This window comes from Protomyctophum parallelum, assembly GCF_964188405.1.
Source record: "Protomyctophum parallelum genome assembly, chromosome: 17".
NCBI lineage: Eukaryota > Metazoa > Chordata > Actinopteri > Myctophiformes > Myctophidae > Protomyctophum > Protomyctophum parallelum.
Window position 1 is genome coordinate 30,917,378 of NC_139719.1, and position 26,551 is coordinate 30,943,928.

General features: G+C 43.1%; 1 protein-coding gene across 4 annotated transcripts in view; it reads right to left on the reverse strand.

Annotated features, from left to right (window-relative positions):
* LOC310875108 (KAT8 regulatory NSL complex subunit 1-like) overlaps positions 1-26,158 on the reverse strand; it is a 48,333-nt gene extending 22,175 nt beyond the window's left edge. For 2 of the 4 annotated variants that reach the window (XM_083788182.1, XM_083788179.1), the window contains exons 1-2: positions 21,018-21,494; positions 16,594-18,073 (exon numbers count right to left, since the gene is read on the reverse strand). In XM_083788182.1, the coding sequence (XP_083644308.1) occupies positions 16,594-18,005 (1,412 nt within the window). In that variant the 5' untranslated portion in view covers positions 18,006-18,073; positions 21,018-21,494. Of the gene's footprint in view, positions 1-16,593; positions 18,074-21,017; positions 21,495-25,065 lie in introns of those variants that run through there. The other 2 variants (XM_083788180.1, XM_083788181.1) reach the window with 2 other exon arrangements.
* Positions 26,159-26,551: the final 393 nt, after the last annotated feature.

A 26,551-nucleotide genomic window follows, 5' to 3' on the forward strand; every position in this document is an offset into this window, starting at 1 on the left:
ACAATGACAGTGGACTACTGAATCAAAGTAGTTTTTACTTTTTACCGTAGGTTTTACTCTTGAGTCTTGAATTGGCTGTATTTTTTTTCAATAGTTAAAGTGGCGCTGGCTGATGTGTCAGCAACAACGTCGCTATGTTAACGTACGTAGTGAGATAACGTAGCGTTATGAAGTACGAGTCAAACAGGAGGATGGCAAGACTTGGTAGCGCATTGACAAATCATGGAACGCAGCGAATCAGGCTGGAATCCAGGCTAGAGCCATGGGTCTGTGTGTAGCCCAATGTTGAGTGCACATGGTCACCCTAGCCTCTCATCAAACAAAACAAGCCAAAACACATTCCACACGTTCTTTGAAATGCAGATGTCTAGCCATGGGTCTGTGTGTGTAGTATACGTGAGTCACGTTAGCCTCTCGTCTAACAAGCTACAAATCTGTGAATCGTACCTCTGGATACTTAGAAACACATTCCACATTCATATGACCAAAAATCATTGGTTCAAATTATGATTTGTATCCATCCAGTCAGTGTGAATGTTAAAACAATTCAACACCAGACAAACATTAACAAAGCATGAGGGATATGGACAGGTGGACAACTATGCTCTATTGCAGAGTTCAAGTGACATTGATGGGTGAACAGCAGAGTGACCATTAGGTTAAACACAAAGAGGACTCACAGGCATGATGACTAAACAATAAAAATCACCAATCACAAACCAATCACATTCAGTGGTTCGGTATTCGGTTTCCGGCCATAGGTTTCCTCATTTTCATTTTGGTGCAGCCCTAATTTGAATTTGTTCCAGGTCAAATTCTGCATCCTCTGCAAGAGTCTGCATGACATCCAGCTTTCTGATGATTCGTTATGCATGTGCCAATTAGGGGAATAAGTTCAGCGATCAATACATCTACTTGCATAATATGTATTAACCATTTAATACCTTAGCTCAGTGTTTCCCAACCTTTTTTGTCCCAGGGCACACTTTTCATAGCCTAAAAATCTCAGCCTGCATATTTCCACTAGCTGAAAATAGCTGATCGACAAGCTCACAACGGCTTGCGTCTGCAACGCGTTGTGAACTTGTAGATCAGCCATTTTCAGCATGCAACACGTATGACGAAGAATAAATCAGGCATCACTGCGATTCTGTGGAGGGAGGGAGATATATTTTGTTGGCCGAAGTTGCCGAACGAGGCAATCATGTATGGACACTATTTTGGACAGCTATGTTTCGTGGCACATTATGTTTAATCACAACAACGTCACGTTTACTTTACCTCCTCAGTGTTTGGGTCGGGACATGTAGGACTGTATGTGTCTGCTGTCTACGTGCATATGCGCTCTGCGCGCTCCAGTCTTTCTGGAGGGAGCGAAATATAGCGTCATCTGGATGCATCTCTTTAGCATTAACATTTCAATGGCCGAGGATTGTTAAGAGTCTATTGTTCCGATCGCACGTCTAATGGTTAGACGTGTGACAACAACAACGACGCAACAATAGGAAGCCTGCAGACCAGTAGCTATAATATTGCTTTCGGGGGAGGGTTAGTGTTACTTTCTGTCAAATCAGGCGGCACACCTGGACATATCAAACGGCACACTAAAGTGCCACGGCACACAGGTTGGGAATCACTGCCTTAGTTGATCAGAGATCCCCAGGGGTTTAACTAGGCCCCCTCCAATTTCCCTCTACACAAAATGTCTGACAAAATGAGCTGATCTACAAGCTTGAAATGTGTCACGAAACGTGAGCTTGTAGATCACTCCAGCATACAGACGCAAGGGTTCATGTCGTTAAGAAAACCATAATAGATTTGAATCACTAACAAATCCATGCCTGAACAGTCAACTGTAGTGGTAGTAAGGATGGGAGCATTAGGATTTTATTCATTTCGATTCTGCTTCCCAGGTTCTTATCGATTGCCTGTTTCAGTACCAATTTTTTTTCCAAATTTCAGCTAATCAGGACGCCAGCTCCAATTGAGTCTGTTCACTTCTTTGCGTCATCATCACTTCTAATTTCACTTTTGTTTACCCTGTATGACAGCATTAGGCAACAGGCGGCCCTATGGCCAGTCAACCCCCATCCGCCTGCTCCAGTAAGATTATATTGGGAAAACATGACACTCTCTCTCTCTCTCATTAGCAGGCAACAGTGCAGCACTCTCTCTCCGTTTCTGGCAAACAGCGCCCCTACTGTTTCCAATAGTCATTATCGTGCTCATGGCCACATAGTTAGGTACACACAGACATTGCTGTTCCTTGGAGTGGTTGCACCACTCAAAAATCTTGGCCGCTAAAATTTGTAGAATGTCTGAGAGCACAGTGGCCAATATTCGCCGGTGTCTCACTCAACCGGTGCCTGAGAATGAAGTACCTCATCTCGAAGCTATATAGCGGGGTACCAGGGAGAGGTTCTAAATGGGGCTTCCCCCACCTGAATATTTTTTTGATTTCTTGATGACCATGTTTAGAGTGAACAGGCAGCTGTTTCATACAGCTTCTCCCATATCTAAGAGACTACTATAGTATGAAATAGCTTGTTTATCTACCTTCTGTATCTCCAGATATTTTTGAAGCTTTTAATAAACTAGCCTAATTATAACATTCAAGGATGAGGCCAGCACAAAATGATTAACCCACACATTTCTACCTGCACCTGTAACATTTGGTTTCTCAGGCAGTTCCATCAGTATGCAGTTATACCACACAACTCTTTATTAACTTCTATAGCAACAGCATTTGCATAAGATGGTCAGTCAAAATTCCAGTTCCCACCATCTAATAACTGTCCCGATGCCAAATGTTTGAAAATTGAGAGCTTGAGAGACAGGGAGGTGCGTTACTTAAACACTCTAGTCTAATACTAATGATTGCTGTCAGAAATTCAGAATAGAGCGCGATTTAACACTTATTTTACCAAATAAATGTTACTTACTGCTTAGCCTGAGCTAACGTGTTAGGTTTCTGGTCTAGAGGGGCGGGTCGCGGCTCAGATTTGCGCACGCACTGATTGGATCTCATCGATCTGTCCGTCACCCCCGGCCCCTCCTCTCCCCCCTAGTGCAGCGCTACGTCACATCATTTGGAGCTTTTAGACCAGAGCGGCCAATGCGTTCCTCCAGGCTCTCAATTTTTGCACCAACAAAAATGAAAGCCTGGTACCGAGGCTACTTACTGCTTAACCAAACATAATTGTCTCTAAACTAATCAATATTGTCAACTTTAAGAACAAGAATTAATATAACCTCTCATACATATAATTTAAATAACACAGTGGGAAGCAGCTGATCCATCTGGGCTTACATTAACCCATTCTGACCCGAGATCAGATTCTAAAAATGTCTTCTACATCCTGACAGTTTTCTGAAAAAGCTATGTTTCTATGTCAGTCGTTCTTTGATGTTTTTCACCGAGTGGCGCGCTACGAGCTTGTAGGTCTGCTATTTTTCAATAGCTAAAGCATAACATAATGCTAACACCAAAAGGGGTTCCCGCCCAAAATGGGTTAATACATTTTGAGCTTCTGGTTGTACATCTTATTTAGGGAAACGACTGCACTCAACACAGTGGAGGACAACTCAGAGCTTTGTAAACAAATGGCTCAATCAACTACAAGTGTCCTGAAAGCAACCAAAAGATGGAGCTTGCACAAAAACAAATTTCACCCACTGATTTACACCTGTAATGTGACAAAATGGATTCCGATTTTAATAAAGAGAAAGCTGACAAAAGACTACAGTGTGTCCCTGGTGCCTGCAACATGGTGGCTCAAACAGATGCACAGGATATCTGTGTTGTTGATGCATGACAGTCACTGACAGGCACGACGGATCGCTACATACATCCGGTTATTACCACCGATATTATTATCTATTATTTCGGTACCTACCTAACACCAAGTGGTAGATATTGGGATAGATGAATGACTGCACCTAATGAACCACTCACTCAACATGAGATTCTCAGAGAGCTTCAAGTCAACAATCCAGAGAGGAAAAGACAAAGGGATTTCTTCCCCCTCCCCCAAATAAAAGCAAGGAAGGACAAAAGCCTGCAGATGTTCAGTTGAACCTTTTAAACCACCAAATACAAAATAATAAATGATCACCTTCTGAATACACTTCAAATATCGTGCAGGCTTCGAGTCATGCTTAGACTACAAGAGGAATTACAAAGAGAATTATGCGTTTCTCCTCAAGAGTCAAGGGGTTGGCCCAGGCCGTAGCGTAACGGTCTGGGCACCGGACTGGTGATCCAGTCGCGGTGTGCCGCGGGTTCGACTCCCGGACCCGACACGGCCTTTACCGCATGTCATCCCCCTATCTCTCTCCCGTTTCCTGTCAGCCTACTTTCTATCCCTTAAAAAATCAATAAAGGCGTAAGCCGCAAAAAAATATCTTAAAAAAAAAAGAAAAAGAGTCAAGGGGTTTGCTGAGAGAGGTCAAAGCATGGGTACAATTTGAGGGCAAAGATGAAATGATTATGCAGGTTCGTTCCAACTATGCCATGAAGGTTAACTGATGTTTCACAAGACGGACGGTCGAAGTCCTTAGCACACAAGGAAGTGGAAGACAGAAGCGTCAGCCTCTGGAACAAGTCATACCGTGAGGGGGTGGGGCAGGAAAAACTAGAGGGTCAAATTCAGCCAGAGCTGCAGCAGTCATTACATAAAAGATGGGGTTATGTAACGCCTGTGGGTTCATGCTGAGGAACTGAGCTAAACACATCCAGATGTGTGAAACAGAATAAAACCCCATACACAGACACACACACACAGACCTATACACACATACAAAGGAAATGGAGAGAGGGAGAAAAAAGAAAATGCAACGTAATGCTGAAGCCTAAGCATGAAAGGCATGCCGTAGTCTCTGCCAACCCAGTTACCCTAATTCATACAATCATAAGGCATTGAACACGCTGAAACTAACATTACCAGAAAGGTAACGCACACAAGTTTGACATCCTGGCATCATTTAGTCATCTAGTGCTGTAATATCACTGTTCCAGACTGATGTAGGGATGGAAATAAGGGATAGTTTCACAACTATTGGAAACATAAGGTTAATTAATGGTTCGTAACCTTTCAAACAGCAATATTCAACATGACAAATAAGTAGGAGGCATACTAATAATAAAGCCTAAATTGTGTCATAATCTGCAGCGCTTGTAAAATACATACAGCTTGGATATGTATTTTTACACATCACTTTGCCCCTTGCATAAACATTTGCTGTTGCCTGTTAAAAATGCTTGGATGAACAGGTGCTGTGATTTAACGTTTAATGTTCATGAATCATGACATGGTCCACATGTTTGTGAGAATTCATATCCTAACAAATAAAACTGTGGACTGCAGGGTCATACGAATAACAGTTTAAGTCCACACTAATTATCCACAATGTATAAATGATGGATAAGGGGTCAGGACAACAAGGCCTTTTCGTGGAGGGGTCAGAATAATACTTTTCTAATAATAAAAATCTGACAATTCATATCCTAACAAATAAAACCGTGGACTGCCTTTTCGTGGAGGGGTCAGAATAATATTTGGACTTAAACTGTTATTAGTCTATAGTACTCAGTAAGTTCTGCCATGTTCTAGAAGACCACATTTCATGTCCAGAAATCGACCATGCTCGTCACCTTGTGACTGCAAGTGCAAAGCTCACCATTAGTCATTTTGGCTAACTCTCGCTAGCGTGCCATGTCCGAACTCGCATCGACATGATTTATAAATGACACATCTTTCACTGGAAGCGCTTTTAAAATCACGCGTCAGAGCAGTTTTGGTTACCTGGATTGGTTGGAATCCGTTGTCGCTATGTGTTGCACACATAGCTTAGCTGGGAGAGAGCACACATACCCGCAGAGTGTCTAAGGACCCCTGCAAACCATTCGCTTGGGGTCCCCAACTTCTGTCTGTGAATTACGTGTGAAGCTGCCCTGTGTGTTGTCACCAGTCAGACATCAACTCATAGGAGCACACGCCTTTCCCACACAACTAAAAGTATGCAAGTGCATCCTCTGTTGTTGCGTCACATTTGTCATTAAATATGTAGCACAATAATTGTAATATTATATATAGTTTATATTGTAGGGCCAGGCTACTATGCAAGGGGCACAAAGCGGCCCAAACCAAAACGGTTTGCAGTCAACAAGGGACAGGGACAGTTCAACCTTATTTCTGTCACTGTGGAGGCCCGACTGCCTTTTTGGCCTGGACCAGGGTTTGAAGGGCTTGCTTTTCTGCTTTGCTGCATTCTTCAGCAGAAGCTCACTGTATTATTCAACAGTTGAGGATAATAGTGAGCTTCTCTTACTATGGACAACACTAAAATAAATGTCAAATGTTTATGGAACAAAAAGCTTTACTTCAAAAGGGTAACATCGTCTCCTTTATTCAACAGTTGAGCTGCACGTTTTCTTTTTTATCAACAAGATAATCTTGTGAATAGCTATTGTATCCACCTGTGCCAATCATGAGATTTGATAAAATAAAATAAAATACAACATGCACGTGATGTGGATGCGCACGCTTATTCATAGTTTTTCTGCTCAAAATGAGACTATCTGGTATGTTTAGGACCTTATAAAACAAGCTAAACTAATGATAATGATACCGCCGGTCGCCAATATTGTATTCATAGGAGACCATAACAACCAAGCCCCCATGGAGGCTCTCCAAAGTTGAAGCGCTCGGCCTTACTGGTCAGACCTGGGACTGCCTGTGGATTTATGCAGCTGAGGTTTAACATTGAATGCTCGTTTGTACTTCCGCAATTTGGGCACCAATTTCGGTGCCTAAATCGGAAAAAGTAGACCGTTCCTCCAGGTGTCAAAACGCCACTGAGCAACTTCAATCGAAATGAATAGCAGGCATCTGTTAATATATCCATTCTGTATTTACCGTATGTAGGCCTACAAGTTTCTAAGTATCAAAGGTTTTACACACACACACACACACATACACAAGCATGAAGTGCTTGCTAATGTTGCTACTTGCTGCTGGGGTTGACTGGCAAGCCCCAGTGTGTCTACGGTTTATGGTGACCACTAGGGCTGACCTTCAATTACGTTTTTGATGATCGATGCTTCGATATAAATTTGTTTCGATCGTCGACGCTTCGAAACCCAACGGGGGGGGGGGGGTACGATGCAAGGTGCAAGGTGCGCGATGCGAGGCGCGCACCTTAAACAATAGCGGAGAGAAAGGCATGATTGGATTGGTTTCATTTATTTAAAACGATAAGCATTGAAGCAACAACTGTTGCAGCCTTCATGAAAGCAGTGACACACAAATAATTAGGCTTAATAAAACATCCGAACGTAACAAGTCAACTGCCTGACGCAGGCATTACCTCTCAAAAAAATAATATATATAGCCTATAATCCAGAAAATGTAGGGATTTAGCTTCTCTTCCGATTGAAACTCAGATGTGAAAACACCAAAAAAAAGCACCAGTCCTGGAGCTACAGGCGCGCTAATTTGCGCCGCGGTCTACGCCGCTCTCAGACCCTTCCGACGAGGCCCTTTCTTGGGGTAGAAAAGTGTGGATGACAGCGGCTCAAATTAGCGCGCCTGGAACCCAGGACTGGTGCTTTTTCCCCTGTCCCATGCGTGAAATTTCGCCGCAGATTTTTCGGGGGGAGGAGGCGCAGCGGTGCTGCGAGGCGCGAGCATGGCTCGCGGACCAAATGGGGCCGTCTCGCGGACCAAAATAATAATGACTATTCGATTAAAAATTTAAAAATCGATTCCCGTGCGTATCGATTGAACATCGATTAATCGATTTTTTTGGGTCAGCCCTAGAGACCACCCAGTCCCGAAATTGGACCATCTGTTCCACATCCCACACAAACAGAACAATGTCCCGCGAGTCAAGTCAGAAACAGTTTTTTTTCTGTGGAGCGGCCAGCGGCGGGGCGCATGCAGATGCAGGCCAGCGGCGGTGCACATGCAGATGCCTATTGTTGTTTGCTGCACAACACAAGCGTTCAACTCAGCATATTCACAAACTTACATTGTAGCGCAAACAAGATAGCGTTATGACCCTACTCCCTGGCGGTAGATAAGGTTATGTGCCTGGCGGTAGAAGGAAGGATGTACCGGTATTTTTGAGTGGTGCAACCTTAGAGTATATTATGAATAGAGACGGCACCCGGAGGAAACCCTGAGGCGAAATGGACATGGTGGCCGAATTTGGTATTGCAGCTCGAGCCAGCTCTGGTCCGTTGACTATCATTGCGCACGTTTGTTATTGGGGCCATGACACGTGAACGAATGTTTCATACGTGAACGCGCACAAACGGCACAATGATAGTCAACGACCAGGGCGTTCTTGTTATTGGGGCAATCCATCCCAGAATGCACATGTTCCTAGGAGTGAAATCGCCTCATGCGCTTTTGAGCAACTTAATGCAAGTGAATGGGAGGAGGAATCCAGTGCCGTCTCTATTCATACATACTCTAAGGGTGCAACCACTCCAAAGAACAGCAATGTCCCTATGGGACTATGTCCCAATGTTTAGAGTACCAGTAGGGGCAAAAGTGGCTGTTGTGCCAGAAACAGAGAGTTGCATTGTTGCCTGTGAGAGAGAGCCACTCAGTTCACACGAGTGTGATTGTTTTTAATCCTAAAAGACAAGACCAAACTCTGTCTGAATTTTACCTGGAGTACAATGTTTAAGGAGATTTGGATATTTTATTACTGAATATAGCATTTCCCAACGTTGGATTTCACCCTTTTTGGGGGAGAATATAGCTGCTGCATTAATTGTACATCTTCTGACATCTTGATTGGGCCCGTCACAATTGCAGTCTACAATCTAATCGCAATTATTTGAGATAAGTTTTTGCATAATCTTCAAATTGTTACCACGTTGAAATATGCCCATACATTTTCAAACATTTTTCAGAAATAGAAATTAGAAAGACAGTACAAACTTTACAACCTGTGATTACGAAGCCTAGAAGACAAATCGTAACGTTCCCAATGTTCAATGGAATAAATAAATAAATAAAATCATTACTTAAATTTCTAATAGTGACAGCCCAATTCATGTGGAAAGCATGGCTTCTTTCTCGTCCACGCTGTAATATGGATTAGGCTTGTCAACTTAATATGAACGTGTCTTAGTTTACCTAAGATCAGCAGCTCAACATAATAGCAATAACACTGGCACCGGGTACACAGCCGGTTCTACCACTGGCACCGGGTACACAGCCGGTTCTACCACTGGCACCGGGTACACAGCCGGTTCTACAACTGGCACCGGGTACACAGCCGGTTCTACCACTGGCACCGGGTACACAGCCGGTTCTACAACTGGCACCGGGTACACAGCCGGTTCTACCACTGGCACCGGGTACACAGCCGGTTCTACCACTGGCACCGGGTACACAGCCGGTTCTACCACTGGCACCGGGTACACAGCCGGTTCTACCACTGGCACCGGGTACACAGCCGGTTCTACCACTGGCACCGGGTACACAGCCGGTTCTACAACTGGCACCGGGTACACAGCCGGTTCTACCACTGGCACCGGGTACACAGCCGGTTCTACAACTGGCACCGGGTACACAGCCGGTTCTACAACTGGCACCGGGTACACAGCCGGTTCTACAACTGGCACCGGGTACACAGCCGGTTCTACCACTGGCACCGGGTACACAGACGGTTCTACCACTGGCACCGGGTACACAGACGGTTCTACCACTGGCACCGGGTACACAGCCGGTTCTACCACTGGCACACAGACGGTTCTACCACTGGCACCGGGTACACAGCCGGTTCTCTATGGCACTGCCATCAATCCTATCTCAAATATGGGTACCTATTAGGGGTGCAGCGGTTTTAAGTTTAAAACCAAACCGTTCGGTGTGCCCTACACGGTTCAATACGCCTTTAGGGCCGATTCATACTCCTATTTTAGAGCCGAATAAATGTCGGTTCGGCGCTGTAGAGCCTACAATGTGACGTCATTTGAGGTTCGGGGGGGGGGGGCGGGTACCGTGCTAAAGTCGGCTCTTCGGTGCTACTGATCATTTCTGACGAGCCGAAATCATATCGGCACTAAAGCGCAGAAACAGCGGTAAAATAGGAGTATGAATCAGCCCTTATGGAGTACCCTTCGACCCGTGAGTGAATCCACCTGGTGTTTGGCAACAGTTGATCCACAAGCATCAATACACATTGGGAGCCTGTAGATCGTCTATATTTGTCAGGCGACACCATCGGATTATTAATACATGATCATATTGATTAGCGATTAGCCTACATGACGTTGTGCTCGCAGCAGCTCATTGAAAGTATTTTCCGTCAGATAAAAAAACAAAAATACTATACATAGGAACTCTTCTTGTAAGCATATCCTTAAATCCTTGTTATGCAGAGATTAAATGTGGATCTTTAATTTATAGTAAACTAACTTTTCTTCCCTGCAGCTGTGTGTGAGTGCATAGGGTGATTGCTTTTCCCTTGAGTATAATATTGAAAGGCACAGTATATGGTTGGTGACATAAGATTGTTTTTCCTTGAAAATAATGAAAAGGCAGAAAATAGTCAATGCTGAAGTGTATCTGGATAGAGGGAAAATACATTAAAAATACATTTATTTCTTATTGCCATTTATTTATTGGGTTTTTTCTGTACGAAACCGAACCTTTAAAGTGGCCCCCATACAGAGGTATGAACCGAACCTCGGGCTAAGTGAACCGTTGCACCCAAACGCCTATTACGAGAGTGAGTGAAATGCACTTTCCTTCTGCCCATTACATTACACCCGCCACATTACTCCCTGGAACTGTATTCGGTGCTGTCCACACACACACACACACACACACACACACGTATGCAGCATTGCCTAGTGCCTACAGATGTTTCCGTACCCTTTGATTCTCTCTATGGCCGGATATGCAACCTGGCAAAGCAAATAGACTTAATAAAATATTGTGATAATTACAGTACTCTGAAATAAACTTATCGTGATAAATGCTAATCGTATATCCATATATCCCATGCCTACGCTGTTCCAACTGGAGTTGAGAATCCCCATTCCACTCTGTGAGGCCGCCTAGAGGCCAGGTCAGAGGAAAATCCAGACCCTTTCAATTAAGGTTAACTTCACTTACTTGAAGCTAGAACAGGTAAAAGCAATATGGCAGAAACTGAAGAATGGCAGAATCAAATCAGTCGTGATTTAAGATGACATGCTCGGTGCAGGACTCTACACTGACACAGTACTGTTCCTTTGACTTCACTTTGCCTGCAAATGACAATCTGCACAACCTTGCACATCTACAAGCAAGCAAGGCATCACATGGATATGCATATCTGTTTGCGGATGTGTGCACGCTGTATCCCTGCACACTACCAGATCAAATGAAATGCAAGAAACACATGCAAGGCAATTCAACTGAATTAAAAAAAACTATTAAAATAATGGATATGTTTGTCTATGTGCACCAGCGATTCAATTCAGAAAATTGCCGTAGCCTACATGGGACGTCCTAAGAATCCAGGGAAAACATTTTGTATGATGAAGGGTCCAGTTATAGCACTACCATTGGGCAGATTGAAATTTCTGGTTTCCCGAGATTAGCTGCTCACAGACAGAGCGAAAACACAATCCCCGGCCCCAGGCATGATGGAGATGAAAAATGATGGTACTTGTGTGGCCTACTACTGGCAGTGTGCTGTGCACCAGTAATGTGGCACTGATCAGTCCAGCAATTTTCAAGATTAACTCCAGACCCTCAAATACAACCGTAAAACAATATGCAGTCAATCTAACCCATCAACTAATTACAGGCGTGCGTGGCCGTGATGTATTGTTGAGACAGGTCACATTTACTATGAAAACCTGCATCTCCTCTGTCTGTTAGTTAGTCACCCCACGCCTCCATATATGGTCACGTCTCGTGACATCACATCTCTATGAGGACACACCTTGTGACATCACGTCTCCATATATGATCACACCTCGTGACACGTCACGCCACCATATATGGCCATCTCCATATATGAAGATCACGAAACTGACCTCATATAACCCTGGATAACCATACATGGAGAAGACTGGATTTGGACCGACATTTTCTAACAGATGTGGACCGACTGACATCCCTAGTTTGATGCCTTGCTCATCTACAAGCCATCATGTAGGATCTGACATTTCCTGATGCGTTGTTGCCTCAGAAACCAAAGGCTGTGCTCTGCCTCTCTCTGTTCTCAAACAGAGGCCTAAATAAACAATACTTCCAAAACACATCTCCAATTTGTAGTCATTTTCTGTATACGGTATGTGAAATCCAGACATCACATTAGTCAGTCTTACAGCTAGTCAGCTACCACCACCCGTGCCCTGCTAGATGCGATTACAGACGTCACATCTATTCCACACACACACACACACACACACACAGGCATCCTGGCTGGAACAGAGTGGCCCTGCAGCATGAGCATGGCAACAGATGTTGGCTGACTACCAATTCTCTGGGTTACGGGAAACCATGTCTACGGTATAGGCCAGTGTGAGAAGATTACTGGAACGCAATACATCGCCAGGTAAATGTGCAGCCCCAAATAGGTGTTGTAGCTTGAATAATTGAAGTGCTGCTACGTGAAGACGACATTAAATTGTCTTCCTTGTTGCCTGCCGAGCCCTGTAAGCCGTTAATTGGTGACTGAGACAGAAACGTCAGCTGTTGAAGATGAGATATTATGGTCATCTACACACCCTGCCTTTCTGAAAGAAGGCCTTGTTCACAAGGATATCAAATCCCATCTCTGTGTAGGGTTGGTAACCAACAACCAGTTCCCAATGGTTTACAATTGTGGGACTGACTAAAAGAAAAGCACAACAGGCTTTGAATTCTGTTTAAGATTGAGACAGTAATATATGTGATTAGCAATATAATAAATGTTTTACAGCACTTTTATCGAAACATCAGCAATGTCCATTATGCCTTTGAGTAAGTTTGAATAAGTTTGCCACACAGAACTACATGCATTTCTTGTTTCACTTTCCTCTGTGTGGGGATTTCCCATGCCAGGTGTTGTGTAAATACATTTTCCTGATTTAGACAATGCTGTCGAAATGTTGGGTTTTATACTTCATACATGCAGGTTTACATACATCTGAACAAAAACTGAGGAATGGGATACTGCACCATCAAAGCAAATTAGTAATTAGTAAAAAATTATTTCATTTCAAATCTGATCTCCATTGTAAAGACCGGCATTCAAATCTGCAATATCCATGCTGGTTTTACCAATACTGAACCACCTCCCCAGCTCCACTGCATGGGAAGCAACAATGAGTCATGCTCCCTCCACCCTGCAACTTTTAGAAAAACATAGCTGCGTGCAAACTGACATACAAGCACTTCATAACATTTCTCAACACGACACCTGTGGAAGTCATTTCCTGCACAAGAGGCAGTAGCTCAAATATGAGCGTAGCCGTAGTGCAATATAAAATAATGCTATGTTTGACAGGATTCTGTCTCCTAGTCCGAACAATGCGCAGAAAGCCACTTTCAGGTGGACTAAATGGCCATGACACCAATTCACTCTCACTATGTATGACTAAATTAAAAAGAATACATTCTTCCAGCGGAGAGCCGTTTCCTAGATGAACATATTCCAGTACACCCACCTCAACGTCTCTTTTAGGAAATACAAACCAACTAGAAAAATAATGCTATGAAGTTCAAGATAAGGGAATTTTGTACCAAAAAGATTACCTAGTATGAACTTTAATCTACACAATGTGGTGAAATGCTGGTACAGGCACTCTCTCCCTTACAAGTTATGACTTCCTTTGGGAGTAAACAAATGGATTTGGTTTGGTACTGGTAGAACACTTGTAGTCATGACGGTGGTGCATACTTTGTGCATCTGTCTAGCAGTATGACAAAAGGGCATGACAGCACTATCACAACAGTGATAAGGTTCTGGGTTCAAATCCCATGGGGACTGCGTAGTTCTTCTAATGTGACATGTGTTCTTCTAATGTGCACATTGGTTATCTCACACTAAAGCATGTTAGATACACAACATGCTCCTTCCTGCCCTACCAAAAGGCACTGGCAATAGTGCTGGAGCTGTTCTCTAGCCACCTGTGACTGCCCACTGACTGCTCCAAATGTTTAGAGTGGGTTAAATGCAGATAACACTGTACTAGCAACAAACATGTTTTAGTTTACAGTTTTGTACAGAGGCTGTACCCTGCATAAACCAATTTGTCAACTTTACTTTAGTGAAGGGAATCTACCACAGCTTCCTACCCTCATACAGTTGGGGATTATACTGATTTGTTATCGACTCCACTTCATTATGACTTTTGACATAAAGAAAGTTGGAGACGTTCCTAAAGATTTGCGGCTGCCTCAGTAGGGAGGCAGATGAGTTCAGCCAAACCTTTCCAGCTTGGCCAACAATGGTAACCCATGGTAACATAAACCTACTTGAGCAGACCAGCAAAGCATGCAATGGTGATCTTCAGTAGGGGTGCTTCATATAGAGCGTTGCAGTCCCGCCCCCTTTCATGACGACACCAGGCCCAGGAAATAAATCCCAATGCATTTTTCCCATAGACATTTCAAAACATATTTATTTAAAGACCTTTCAAGCGTAGCCAACTCTTGTCGTGACAAATGAAGACAACACACACAATATTTTGGACCAAACAAATAATTACAAAGAAGAAAAACAACAAAGTGTTGTAACCTGCCGTTTTTTTCTACTTTCTAATTCTTTGTTTTGCCCGAAAAATTGTGTTTGTTGTCATGATTTGTCACGGCAAGAGTTGGCTTTGTCCACGGCGTAAACGTCTTTAAATACTTTCTGAAAAGTCTATGAGGAAAATGAACGGGGATTTATTTTCTCGGTCTCTCGAGGGGGGCGCGACTGCGACGCTCTATAGGCAATCAATATAATAATTTATAATATGGAGTAACAATTATAATTCACTAACATTTAAATTCTTGCAAAGTCTAACATGTGCAACTGTACATTTAGTGTTAAGAATTCATTTGTTCTTAAACGATTGTAATAAATCCTACAGATCAGAAGAAATGAAATTTAGGATTATATATATATATATATATATATAGTGTAAATGCATGTCGCTGTGAATTTGTTATAGGGCCGAGTAACGTTTCATTTAGATTGTTCAAACATATTATGCCCAATTGTTTCATATTAAATAGTTCTATTGCTTTTGATTATTTTTCCACTTTTCAGAAGAATACAATACAGAAAGTATCTCTCATTACTGATCGTTTCATTTCAATAGTCATGCATATAGAACTTTGATTAAAAGTTAACGAATCCAATCCAATCAAATTGACAAAGTACTGAAGGAAGTGAAGACAAAGATTCATACCCCTAGTTTCCTACACAGACAACCTGTATTCTCCCAACAAATACATGTGATTTCTTTTTTCCCCCTCAAATAGGATGCGTCACAATTATAAATCTGGCATCAAAGCCAGGATTATAATTCCCTGATCGAAAACAGCCAGTTTCTCTGCCTTTGGGTCATGTGCTGCACAACCAATACAGACCTGTTTAGTGACAAAGATATTTAGGTCAAAGGTCCAAAGACAACAGGATAGGGCTGTTGAAAAAAATAAAAAGAATCTATGTTCTTAACTGCTTTTGTTAATAATCAACCTAGTCTTACACAGGTCAGTAAGTCCATTAATGCTGCTGACCCAACTAGATGTCTATTTTCGCTTTCCAGTGCCTTAATGGTAGAACTGCCAGTGCTCTGATTCGAACTTCCCATGGAATACATTTGCAAGCCCCTGCTGAGGTAAAACCCAAAAGCTCACCAGGCAGCACATGAAAACACGAAACCCACACCTTCTGCATTACCTGACACCCAACCAACGGTTCTTCCTGGTTTCAGTCCATATCAAAACATTCTGCTGCTTTGGGGGTGCTCACTTTGCTCTGCATATAAACAATGTTTAGTTTCAGCTTTGGACCGCTTAATTTGAATCCATTGGGGTCTGTGCATGCTTCCCTGTGTGGTGCCATCCACATCACTACTTTGTTTCTGCCCTCAGGAAAGAGTGGTATCTCTGCCCTTCCCTGGAATTTGACCCAGGCACCTGCACCACAGATGCAGAAATGAGGCCGTTCTAATTGTCATTAGCACTTTCCAAGTAACAGATTGCAGCGACTGGAATGGCAGGGACTTTTTTTTCTGACAGCTTCGGGGTGGGGCTTCGTACAGCAAAGAATAAGACACTTAATTATCAGCTAGATAATTAGCGGGAAATACCTACACCCCACATCTACCGTAGGCCGGCTTTGCTGCCGTTGTCTGGGAATTAGTGGGAAACATTTAGGGCAGAGCTTGAGTGGATGGGTGTAAGCTCCAAAGAGATGCACATATCACAATTAGTACCTTACTTAAAATACAATAACTGCATACAAAACAAAAGACATTTTGCAGATGCCTCCCTGAATTTGAGTAGCTCATCTTGCGCTTGCTGTAATCTCATCAAAATCATCAAGTATCGATTTGGACTTCAGGGAAGATTCATTGCAGGTCTCTGTGATACTTACATTTTAACGTGTCTCTGCTCGATATCCACTCTGGCAAGTTCCTCCTCCTCCAGGTCAGAATCACCCCCTGAACTGCTTTCTGTCACATCTGAGTCAAAAGCACTCTCAGCCGAGTGCAAGTTTGCTGTCCCGCTCAGGTAAAGCCTTTCCAGCTCCGAAGGCATAGCGCCGCTTTTTAGGAAGCGACCTAAGCTGTATCTGCTGCCCGAAGACGAGTGGCGGCCGGCCCTCCACGTGGCTGTGGGGGTCACCACCTCCGACTTGCGGTTACTGGCCAACAGTCGACTAAGAGCCGAGTCTAAGAAGCCACCCAGTTGTTGCTGTACATGGCGCTCCACTTGCTTGGCCTGCACCACCTGGAGACGCTTACGAAGCCGCCGCAGGCGGTTTTCGATCTCACCTTGACGGTTGCTGTTGAGTATGGTGCGCTCCCTCACCTGGGCATCAAGACTGTCCAATGAGAAAGAAGAGGAAGAAGGCAGCGCTGCAGGTGAACAAGCTGGGGAACCTTGCTGGCTGCTTCCTGGTCTACCCCCGTCTGACCACTGTAGCTGATTGTTGGGCGTGTTTGAACTTGCCTCTTCTAAGTTTATCTGGTCATTAGGCTGAGAGTTACCATGGGCAAAGGGAGAAGGTGCGGCAGACTGGACCGGTGGTGGTTCAAGGTTATTTCCATCTGTGTTTCGAGAGACCCCTGAGGAATGCTTTTGCTTAAGGGCTCCTTTCACTGGGTCATGCCCAGTTATGGTGTCCGTCAAGATCTCAGAAGCCATAGGTTGGCTCTGGAGCTGGGTGTCCGTGGTGGTCGCAGAGGGCTTGCCGCCATTCACTGCCATGACGCAGCCAGAGCCAGGCATGGCAGCCAGCTTTTTCGCCAGTCCATTGACAGGCGCCATGGGCTGGCCGCTGCCGTTGGTGTTGCCACTCATGAGGCTCTTGAGCTTTCCACCAGAGAGTTCAATTGTCTGCCTTTTCCTCAGCAGGAAGTCTCCTCCGCCGTTGAGCAGGGAGCTAGGCAGGATGCCGTGGCTCTTCAGCACAGACTGTTTGATGAGGACGCCTTGCAGTTTGATTGACTCTTTACTTGAAGAGACAGACGTCACATCAGAGCATAGGTAAGAAGCCACCAATGGCTGGAGCTTGCCCAGGGCCGATGTCTGGGATGGGGAGCCGGTTTGTGGCTGTTGCTGCTGGGGCTCCGTCTCCTGGTCAGCACTGCAGAAGTCGAGGGGACACTCTTGGGAGGCGGCCTTGCGCTTAGTGGGGCCACTGGTGTGGATGAGGATGTTACTGGCGTTTCCGTTGTTCTCTGCACTGCCTGGGGAGAGACTGGAGGACGGGGCAGCCAGTTTGAAGCGGATGTGGTGAGCTTCGGCTGGGGCGTCTGTGAGAGCGGGCGCCATCGCAGCCATGCAGTGCAGAGGGACGGGCACCGCGGCCTGCTCCACACCACCCGCTTACTGCCCCGCCAGAGGACAGCCTGGAGAAGAGAGGAAAGGGGGAAACAAGAGATGAAAAGTCAAATAAGCAGGTGAGGTGAAATGACACAAAAGGAACAGAGTCTAATTTAGACAATAATTACCATTAATTAATAATTCAAGAGAGTTCCAAGACTTAAATGAAAAGTAAAAGAGAATGCTTGCAAACTGTGGGCTCCAGATTTCTTTTTGATTGCACTAGAGTGGTGCTGTGAGTGCTGTTGCAGGCTCTCACCCTTTCTCAGGCTGCCCACTTTTGGGTGTGGGTGTCTCTCTTCCCTTTATAGTTCAAGATTTCAAACCAGAAGAACGCAACTACATTTGGAAATAAGGTGTATGGTTTATAGGGGTGCTCAGATTAGGTTTTTTGGGACCGATCCCGATTCTTTTCCTCACGTTCGACCGATACCGATAACCCCACGTCAAAACTGTGTGTGCGGGGGGGAAGGGGGATGTTTAGGCCTGTCACAAAGATGCAAAGTGATATTATACTATATATCTGATCGACCTTTATGCCACTTATATGGTATAAAAGCCATTATATTTTATACAATCTAGAAACAAGGAAAATACACTACTGCCACTCTTGAAGCTTTACGTGGATAATAATAGTGCATTACAATTACAAAACGTAAGTGATTGTCTGACAATCCATTTCTAAATCTAGTTCAAAGCCTAATCTAATGAACTGGTGACTCACTGACATTTTGTTGACCTGCTGTTGCTAAAACTGATACTGCAAGAGGACCAGGCAAAACACTGCAGGAGAATGGGGGGCACATCTGTGGCAACCAATTTCAATTGCACCTACAAAACTGCTAACTTAACAATTCCAGACAGGACGTAAACATTTTATTGAATGACTTGCGCCACATCTGTATTTTGGTCTGTGTGTACGCTTTCCCAAGACTACTTTATTTCCCCCCCTCCCCTTTTTTATACATAAAAGGGAATTAATGAGGTGCAATGACCTTGGGGGTGGGGTTCTGAAGCTAGAGACAGGATGTCAGTTAGCACAGCAGTGTAGCTAAATCCCAGGCCAATAAATGATTTTGCTGCATGTGTGTAGTCACCTTCACCTGTGTGAAGTTGCCCACTGCCATTCACCAAAAAAGGGGCTCATATAGTCTAATGAGCTGTTTAATTTGGGACTAGTTGATGAGGGCAGAAACAGGCAAAGCTCATGCAAATTATTCAAACCTACTGGCCTACATGTGCCCTGGTAAGTCAGGGTTTCACATAAGGGCGTGTAAGTAGGTGGATTTAGGCCTTAGCATTAGTCCAAAGCACATGATGTCACCCTACCTCGCTTCCTGTCATTTTCACATGAAAAACTCAAAGCTTGGTTAATCTTCTAAAATGTTGCAATTGTCTAACATAGGACAGAAAAAAATGTGTTTTGCAAATATTATTTACAATAATAGTGCCATGGAAGAACTGTTTGTGTGTGTGTGTGTGTGTGTGTGTGTGTGTGTGTGTGTGTGTGTGTGTGTGTGTGTGAGAGAGAGAGATCCAAATGTTGACTGCTTATAACAAAATACTACATAAAAAGCAGGCTATATGACCGTATGGTCTTGTCAGGCCAGATGAATGGGGGGGCTTCAGTATTCCACCGCAGTTTCCAGTCAGCACACACTACGCCATGTTGGTATTTCAGAAGGAGATTATGCAATGCAATTCATCCAACTAAAACCGCCCATTCCGCACCAACAAATGCACCCAATTTATCCACAAATACTGCCGTAATTAGTGCGATCGTCGCTTAGACCGTGATTGCCTTTGAATTGACTATCTTCCGGTAAACCATCCTGTCACAACATCCGTTTCACCTACAGATTAAATCTTAATGACTAGAGGCGTGGGACCGTCTACACCCCCCACCCCCCCAAATGTATATGAAAACTGGTGCCTCTGTAAATGTCTTCCAGTCACGCGTGGCTCAGAGGCTCCGCAACATTTTGACGAGCTTGTAAGTCCGATAGCTGTCGCCGAATATCATCCAGAATTCACCGTGGTCTTGCGTTACCAAGACCAGCCATTGAATGGAGGGGTATAAACTATAAAGCAGAATATACGCACGCGAGCGATCAGATGGGGATATCCAGCTAAACCATGTCACTCAATACACTGCGTGCAAATTAATGCGCCTGGTTTCTGGCTAGGGTTATAGCCCAGCAGAGCTGCTGATGCAAGAAACAGCCTGCTAACGTAGCAGGCTAGCATGCAGGACTAGTAAGCCAATTGCAGTATAATGTTACCTACTCACATCACATAACCATATAGTAGCCTACGTGAAGACCATAGAACTCGGTGTTTTTCTCTGCGTCGCAAAGGCGTAACGTTATTGTAGCCCCTTTAGTCTCGGTAGCCATACTAAATGTAATTACTCTGATCGCCTGCCAAATCCTACACTGGTTTGCAAATGTTAACGATTAACACAGTGGCGAGAGATGATTACTTGAGGAATAACGTTACTGAAAACATAACGTTGAAAGCTTGAGAACTGGCGAAATAGGCAACCAAGAATCCCAGTGGATCACAACTTATTTACGTCAAATCAACGCATTAAAGCAGCAGATCGGATGGTCGCTGCAGGGTGAGATCTTCAGATAAGTCATTACGCAGTTCTGTGATGATGTGGATTCAGTATCGTCCTTGTCACATAATGCTCATGTTAATGAAGATAATGTCACACAAGTAAGTTGGGAGTAGACCTGCCTGTTCAGGCTCGCTAACTGGCTAGACTAGAGGCTTAAATTATGACCAATGTCGCCCGACAAAAGTGACGTATTTTCAGCAAAAATGACGTTATTTTCCCCTGGCCAAAGTGTCGACGTGAGACGAGACAGTACTTTTCGCAGTTGAAAATAGCGTCATTATTGCCTGAGCCACACGCTCGCGCGACAAGTATACATTAGCCCTAACAAAGAAAAAGGAGGAACCTACCACGTGACGAGGTTGCACTATCCGAGGGAATTTCGGCCAACAAATCCCCCAGTTTAGACGAAAATAATAAACCGTGTTTATCACAAAGCACTCCACTTGGCAAGATAACTATGCCATCGAGCAGTCCAAAAACAAACCAACCGGGTTAGCTGGAGAGCCCGGGTTCCAGAGCCGCCTCGGATCCGTTCCGGAATCAGGCAAATGGGCGAATCAACCCAACTACACCTTGCTGCTGCTCGCCCTGCTAGCGCGCTAGGCTAGTCCGCCTCGCCGCCTACACAGAATGTTACACAAGGCCGGATAATGCCCCGTTCCGTTCCAAATATCTTCAAATCTATGTGTTCACACGATAATCCCGTGTCAAAACGTCCGATTCTTGTTGCGTTAAGGTGGTCCGAACGCCGCGTTACAGCGAGCCTTTTCCCCCAGTTTCAGGGAGAGACGCTCAGAAAATGGCGGCTAGCTCCTCTCCCTCGGATTTGAGTCTGACAAACAGAAGTGCTGTGTGTGTGTAGTGTGTGCGCGTGTGGTGTGTCTCTGTGTGAGTGTGTGCGTGTTGCTCGCGGGTAGGCGGGAGACATTTCTCATACTCGCCACTAGAAGGGCAAGATAAGAAACGACATGAAAAGCTCTCCGGCAGATACACCACAGGAGGGCATTGTCTTTCAATGTATATTCTGCACTATGTTATGATGAGATTAGACATAATAGACAACAAAGTAGTGGACAAAGGACAATAGGCCCAAATAAACTAACGTGGGCAGTGCTTAAATAGCGAGTATACTGTGAACAAGAGTTTAAAAGTCACTTTTCTATTTCCCTCTTTTACAAAAAACACTTTTTTAACTGATATTACTTAATAACTTATGCATCTCATTATATACAGTATTAGACAAGCTGTAGAATGAAAAGCAAATGTAACTATTTAATTAATTGTGTCAACAGTAACATTTTGCACAGTTCCTATTGGGAATATAACAGACAACCCCAAGGGAAAAGGGAGGAGTCGTGTATGACTGCAGTTCAATGGAATTGTACACAGGAACTGGACTGGCCACTATTACCACAGCTATATGCTATACAACCAATGGCCACTTGAAGGAGCTTTTTCACAACCAAGAACAAAAGACCTAATGTTGCCATTTCCCTCTAGGAAATTGAAATGTACTCACATTAGGGGGAAAAATCTCTCTTATAATTCAAGTCAAAGCTAAAATGTTAGACATTGCACATGACTTGTTTACTTGAGAATGTTTGGCCTTGGGCCTACAATAATGTTACTATGTAAAGTGCCTTACTGACTGCTGTGTTTTTGGTTTTGTTTGCAAGGACCTTAAGTCAAGTCTCTCTCTCATGTGTAATGCATGCAGTTGAACAATTTTAGGAGAAAAACAAATGCAGATACTGGAGTGTAACTCTGTACAACATTTTTGTAAATCATACAAGTCTCCAAAAGATGCAGTAACATCTAATGTGTTATCAACTATTAGGCTTAAGCTAGGATTGCTTAAAAATTCGTGATTGAAGGACTGAGTTTTGTGCAGCTGCAATAACCAGGGAGTGACACTTGAAATGTGTAGTTTATAACTACTACATTCTGTCAATGTATAGAATGACAGTTAGAGTGACAGTTACTGTTTACACTGTATCTTTGGCATGTCATGTATCTGTCACCACCAATTGTGAAATTAGAATAGGCTCAGTATCCCTGACCAGCAGGTGTTTGCCAGTGACAAATTACAATGACAAAGCGCACCAATATTCAGGGTTTGCACATACAGTTTCCACATTCTGTAGGTCCTCAGATGTAAATGTATGTCTGTATGTCTACCTCAATGTGAATAATTATGGTTTTATGTAATTTTAATATGTATCATGGCAAAACATAGCTCTTTAATTGATTAAAAAAATATCAATGTATGATTTAATAATATACCAGAGGTTCGGTCTAGGCAGCAGTCACATCTAGAGTTCGGGTCGATACGCAGCCCTCACACCTATGTTATGGTGATCTGATGTCTGAGTCATAATGTCGGGGCTTAGTTAGCCGCAACTTGCAACACTACATTTAATACGTTGAATCTAGAGTTGAAACACCAACCATTGGCAGCTCATACATCCAAACAGAAAAGTCCTATCTGATTGTATTAAACATTAAACTTGCAGCTGTACAGAAAGCTTGAATTATCCTCTATCTGCAAAGTGTTTGTTTCATAAAAACATGTTATGAGCTACTTTCTGTCAATAAATTCTGTGCAGATGATAATTTGAGTTTGGAAGTGCTTGTTTTCAACAACACAACATCCTCCTGCATTATGTGCAATTTCTAAAGAGGTGGTACCAGGTACCGATGGCATGGGTGATTTCCAACAAGCACTTCCAATCTCCAACACTTTTATTGACAGAAAGTAGCTCATAACGGTCTGCGGTGGATTTTTATTAAACAAACCGTACAGCTGCAATGTTGTCGAGTTTAATGTTGTTTAATACAATGAGATAGGACATTTTGGCAACTCTAGATTCAACATAAAAAAAATAAAAAATAAAGTGTTGCAAGTTGCGTCTAGGTCATAGTAACCGTTATACCCATCTGTCTGTGTCCCTTTTGTGCCCATATAGTTAAATCTCTGTAGCTGTCTGTTTAACTGTGTCCCCTAATTATACCCATATCTGAAGAGTGGAGATCATTGATGTCATTGCCCATATATGGGCCTATTGGTTGGATTAGTGGTTTTGGACAAAGGGATATCCATTATGGACATATGGATCAGATTGGCAGTTCTGGACAACCGGATCTCCATACAGTATATGTCTATATATGGGGATTTCACATTTGTTTATAGTTATGTCTGAGTCATAGTGACATGACTATACGCAGGCGTGTCAGGTTTGTTTATGTCATTGACAAAGTTTATGATTATGTCTGAGTCAGTGACGTCAGAGTTCTGTCGATTATTACTTGCGCAAGCAGAGCGTGCAAGTACTGCAATCGGCTGGGTATGTATGTATGCATGTATGTCAGGGTATATGTCGGTGTGATGGTGTCTTCTCTTGTTTAAGATTATTACGTCACCATCAACAGTTAATAAGGGACTTATTAACTCTTATTACGGACTTATTCTTGGTGCTACTTCATGGTCCTAAGGTACGTTTTAAGATTGGTATAAGATGGGTCTAAACTTTAGACTCTAAAGGATTTAGAACAGCAGTTGCATTAGACATTAGTTAGTAGCTCTATATATATATATATATATCACACACACAAACCGATATATATATGTGGTTATAGCAGTGACTGAGACAGCGTGAGCACACGTTGTGGCCCACATAAAGTGACCTTTTTTGACCAATGTGGCCCTCACCCCAAGTTGAGTTCGACAGGCCTGCTCTAGGACCTCATGTATGGCCTACTTGTGCGCAAGGCACAAGTTGGCATCTCGAGAGAGTGCATTTCTAGTTAATCCTATTTTGGGCTGGTAATTAAAAAGGTGAACATTTTCATCCCAAATTCCCAAACTCAAAAATAGAGCTATATATCTACAAGCTCACAACACGTCATGAGTTTGTAGATCAGTTATTTACTATTTTTGCATGACACCATTGTGTGACGAAAATGGGACATAAGTGGTTAATCGATTCTTTGATGTACTTGTACTTAAGTGGTTAACCGATTTGTTGAACTAAAAGAAATTGGAATAGAATAAAATAACCGCATAGAAAATATATAGTTGCAGCCCTAAACAGCAGGTTTGTTATTAAGCAGGTCTTACATGTCAAATTGCAGTTATTGACAGCTACGCTAATCCACTACTACACTGTCATGAATAACTGGCACAAAATCAAAATACATGGGGCGCCCGCTGGCCTAGTGGTCCAGGCGCATGCCACATATAGGCTCTGGCCTGACAGCGCGTTGCGTGTCCCGTTCATGACGACCATTGCTGCATGTCTCTCCCTGTCTCTTCCTCCCTCTTTCCTGTAACTATCAATAAAAGGCACAAAAGCAAAAAAGCAAAAAAACAAACGGCATAACAAAATAAACAAATACCTTGAACTCCATTTCAGAGAATCTCCTTGCTAATATCTCTGCAGCCATAACTGGTATTTCCACATGAGTAAATGGAATAACACCTAAAAGAAAAAGAAAATAATCATTAAATAAATGTACATGTTATTATTCCAGCACCATGCTAGATTAATTAAAGTAATTGAGTGACTGAATACAATGTCACTGAATGTCTTTTTAGAAAAAAGTATTTAAAAATTAGAAGCCAATACAAAACCATGTTTTTAAATAGAAATTGGAATAGAATCATGAATGATGACAAATATACTTAGCAGTCCATGTTACAAAGGCTTAACAGATTTTTTGCCCCCTTATAGGGTCATTCTTGTAAATTATTACATAAAACTACAATGGTCTAGCCAGCAGAGTTTGTTTTGAGCTAATGTAATGGCAGCAGCCAGCAGTAGTATAAGACAAGAAGAAATTGCTTACGAACGCAAGCAACATCATGCACTTAAGTTGAGAAAAATAAATAAACAAGCTTTAAAACCAAAAAAGTATATAACACCCTTTTCAACCTGAATAAAATGTCAATGAGTTAATTTCCCATGTAATTCAATTAATAGTAACGTTACTTTCTCCATAAGCTAGCTGAGCTGGCTACATTGGCTAACGCTGGCCATACGGAGATCATATGGTATAAGTTTTGTCTTAAAAGCAAACGTTTTCTGTCCATGCATTTCATATAATTAATTAACTTGAATGTAATTTTGAATTCCTAACGCAGTGGGTAAAATTAGCAGTTCTCGCAAAAGTAAGTGAGCTCAGTTCAAGCCCTCTACACAGTTAAAATGTGCTTTGAGATTTGTTATGGTCATTGGCCAGGGAAAAAGTAAACCCTATGCAATCCAGGCACAGCTAGCCAGCATGCTAACGCTTGTTAGCTTCCCAATCCCATACTGACTTACGATGAATAGTGTGCCGTTTTGTTTGTCAGAAAAATGTGCAAAAAATCTAAACGCGTTAAAGCTGTCCTCATACGACTCAATTAAACGAGTTTCTTTTTTTCTGTCACTGGAAACATTCAATAATTTTTGCAAGATTAATAAGACAAAATCTTACTTACCTGCTTGTCCTGTTACTAACCGTTGACGACTTGATAACAACCCGCCCTCTGCTCGGCGATTGGTCCAGGTTTTGAATCGGCGCTTTTTACTGGCTGTCACCGCTGTCAACCAATGCAAATACCCCGTACAGCGGAAATGTCTACCCGAAGTTCAAGAAACTTCATTATACCAAAATATTTTCCTTCTGAAATATCGAATTGCTTGTTTCCCAATAACACCATTAGTTGTATATTAGTGCATTGGCTGTATTCTCAAATGTATGTGGTCAACTCATAACGCTCGCTATCTATTCATAATCCAGTTCGGCCTATAGCTATATCTATAAAATGCATTATTTTAAATGCATGGCCATTAGCATTATACACAGACGAGTTGCTCAGCTCATCTGGGCCAATTTGTTT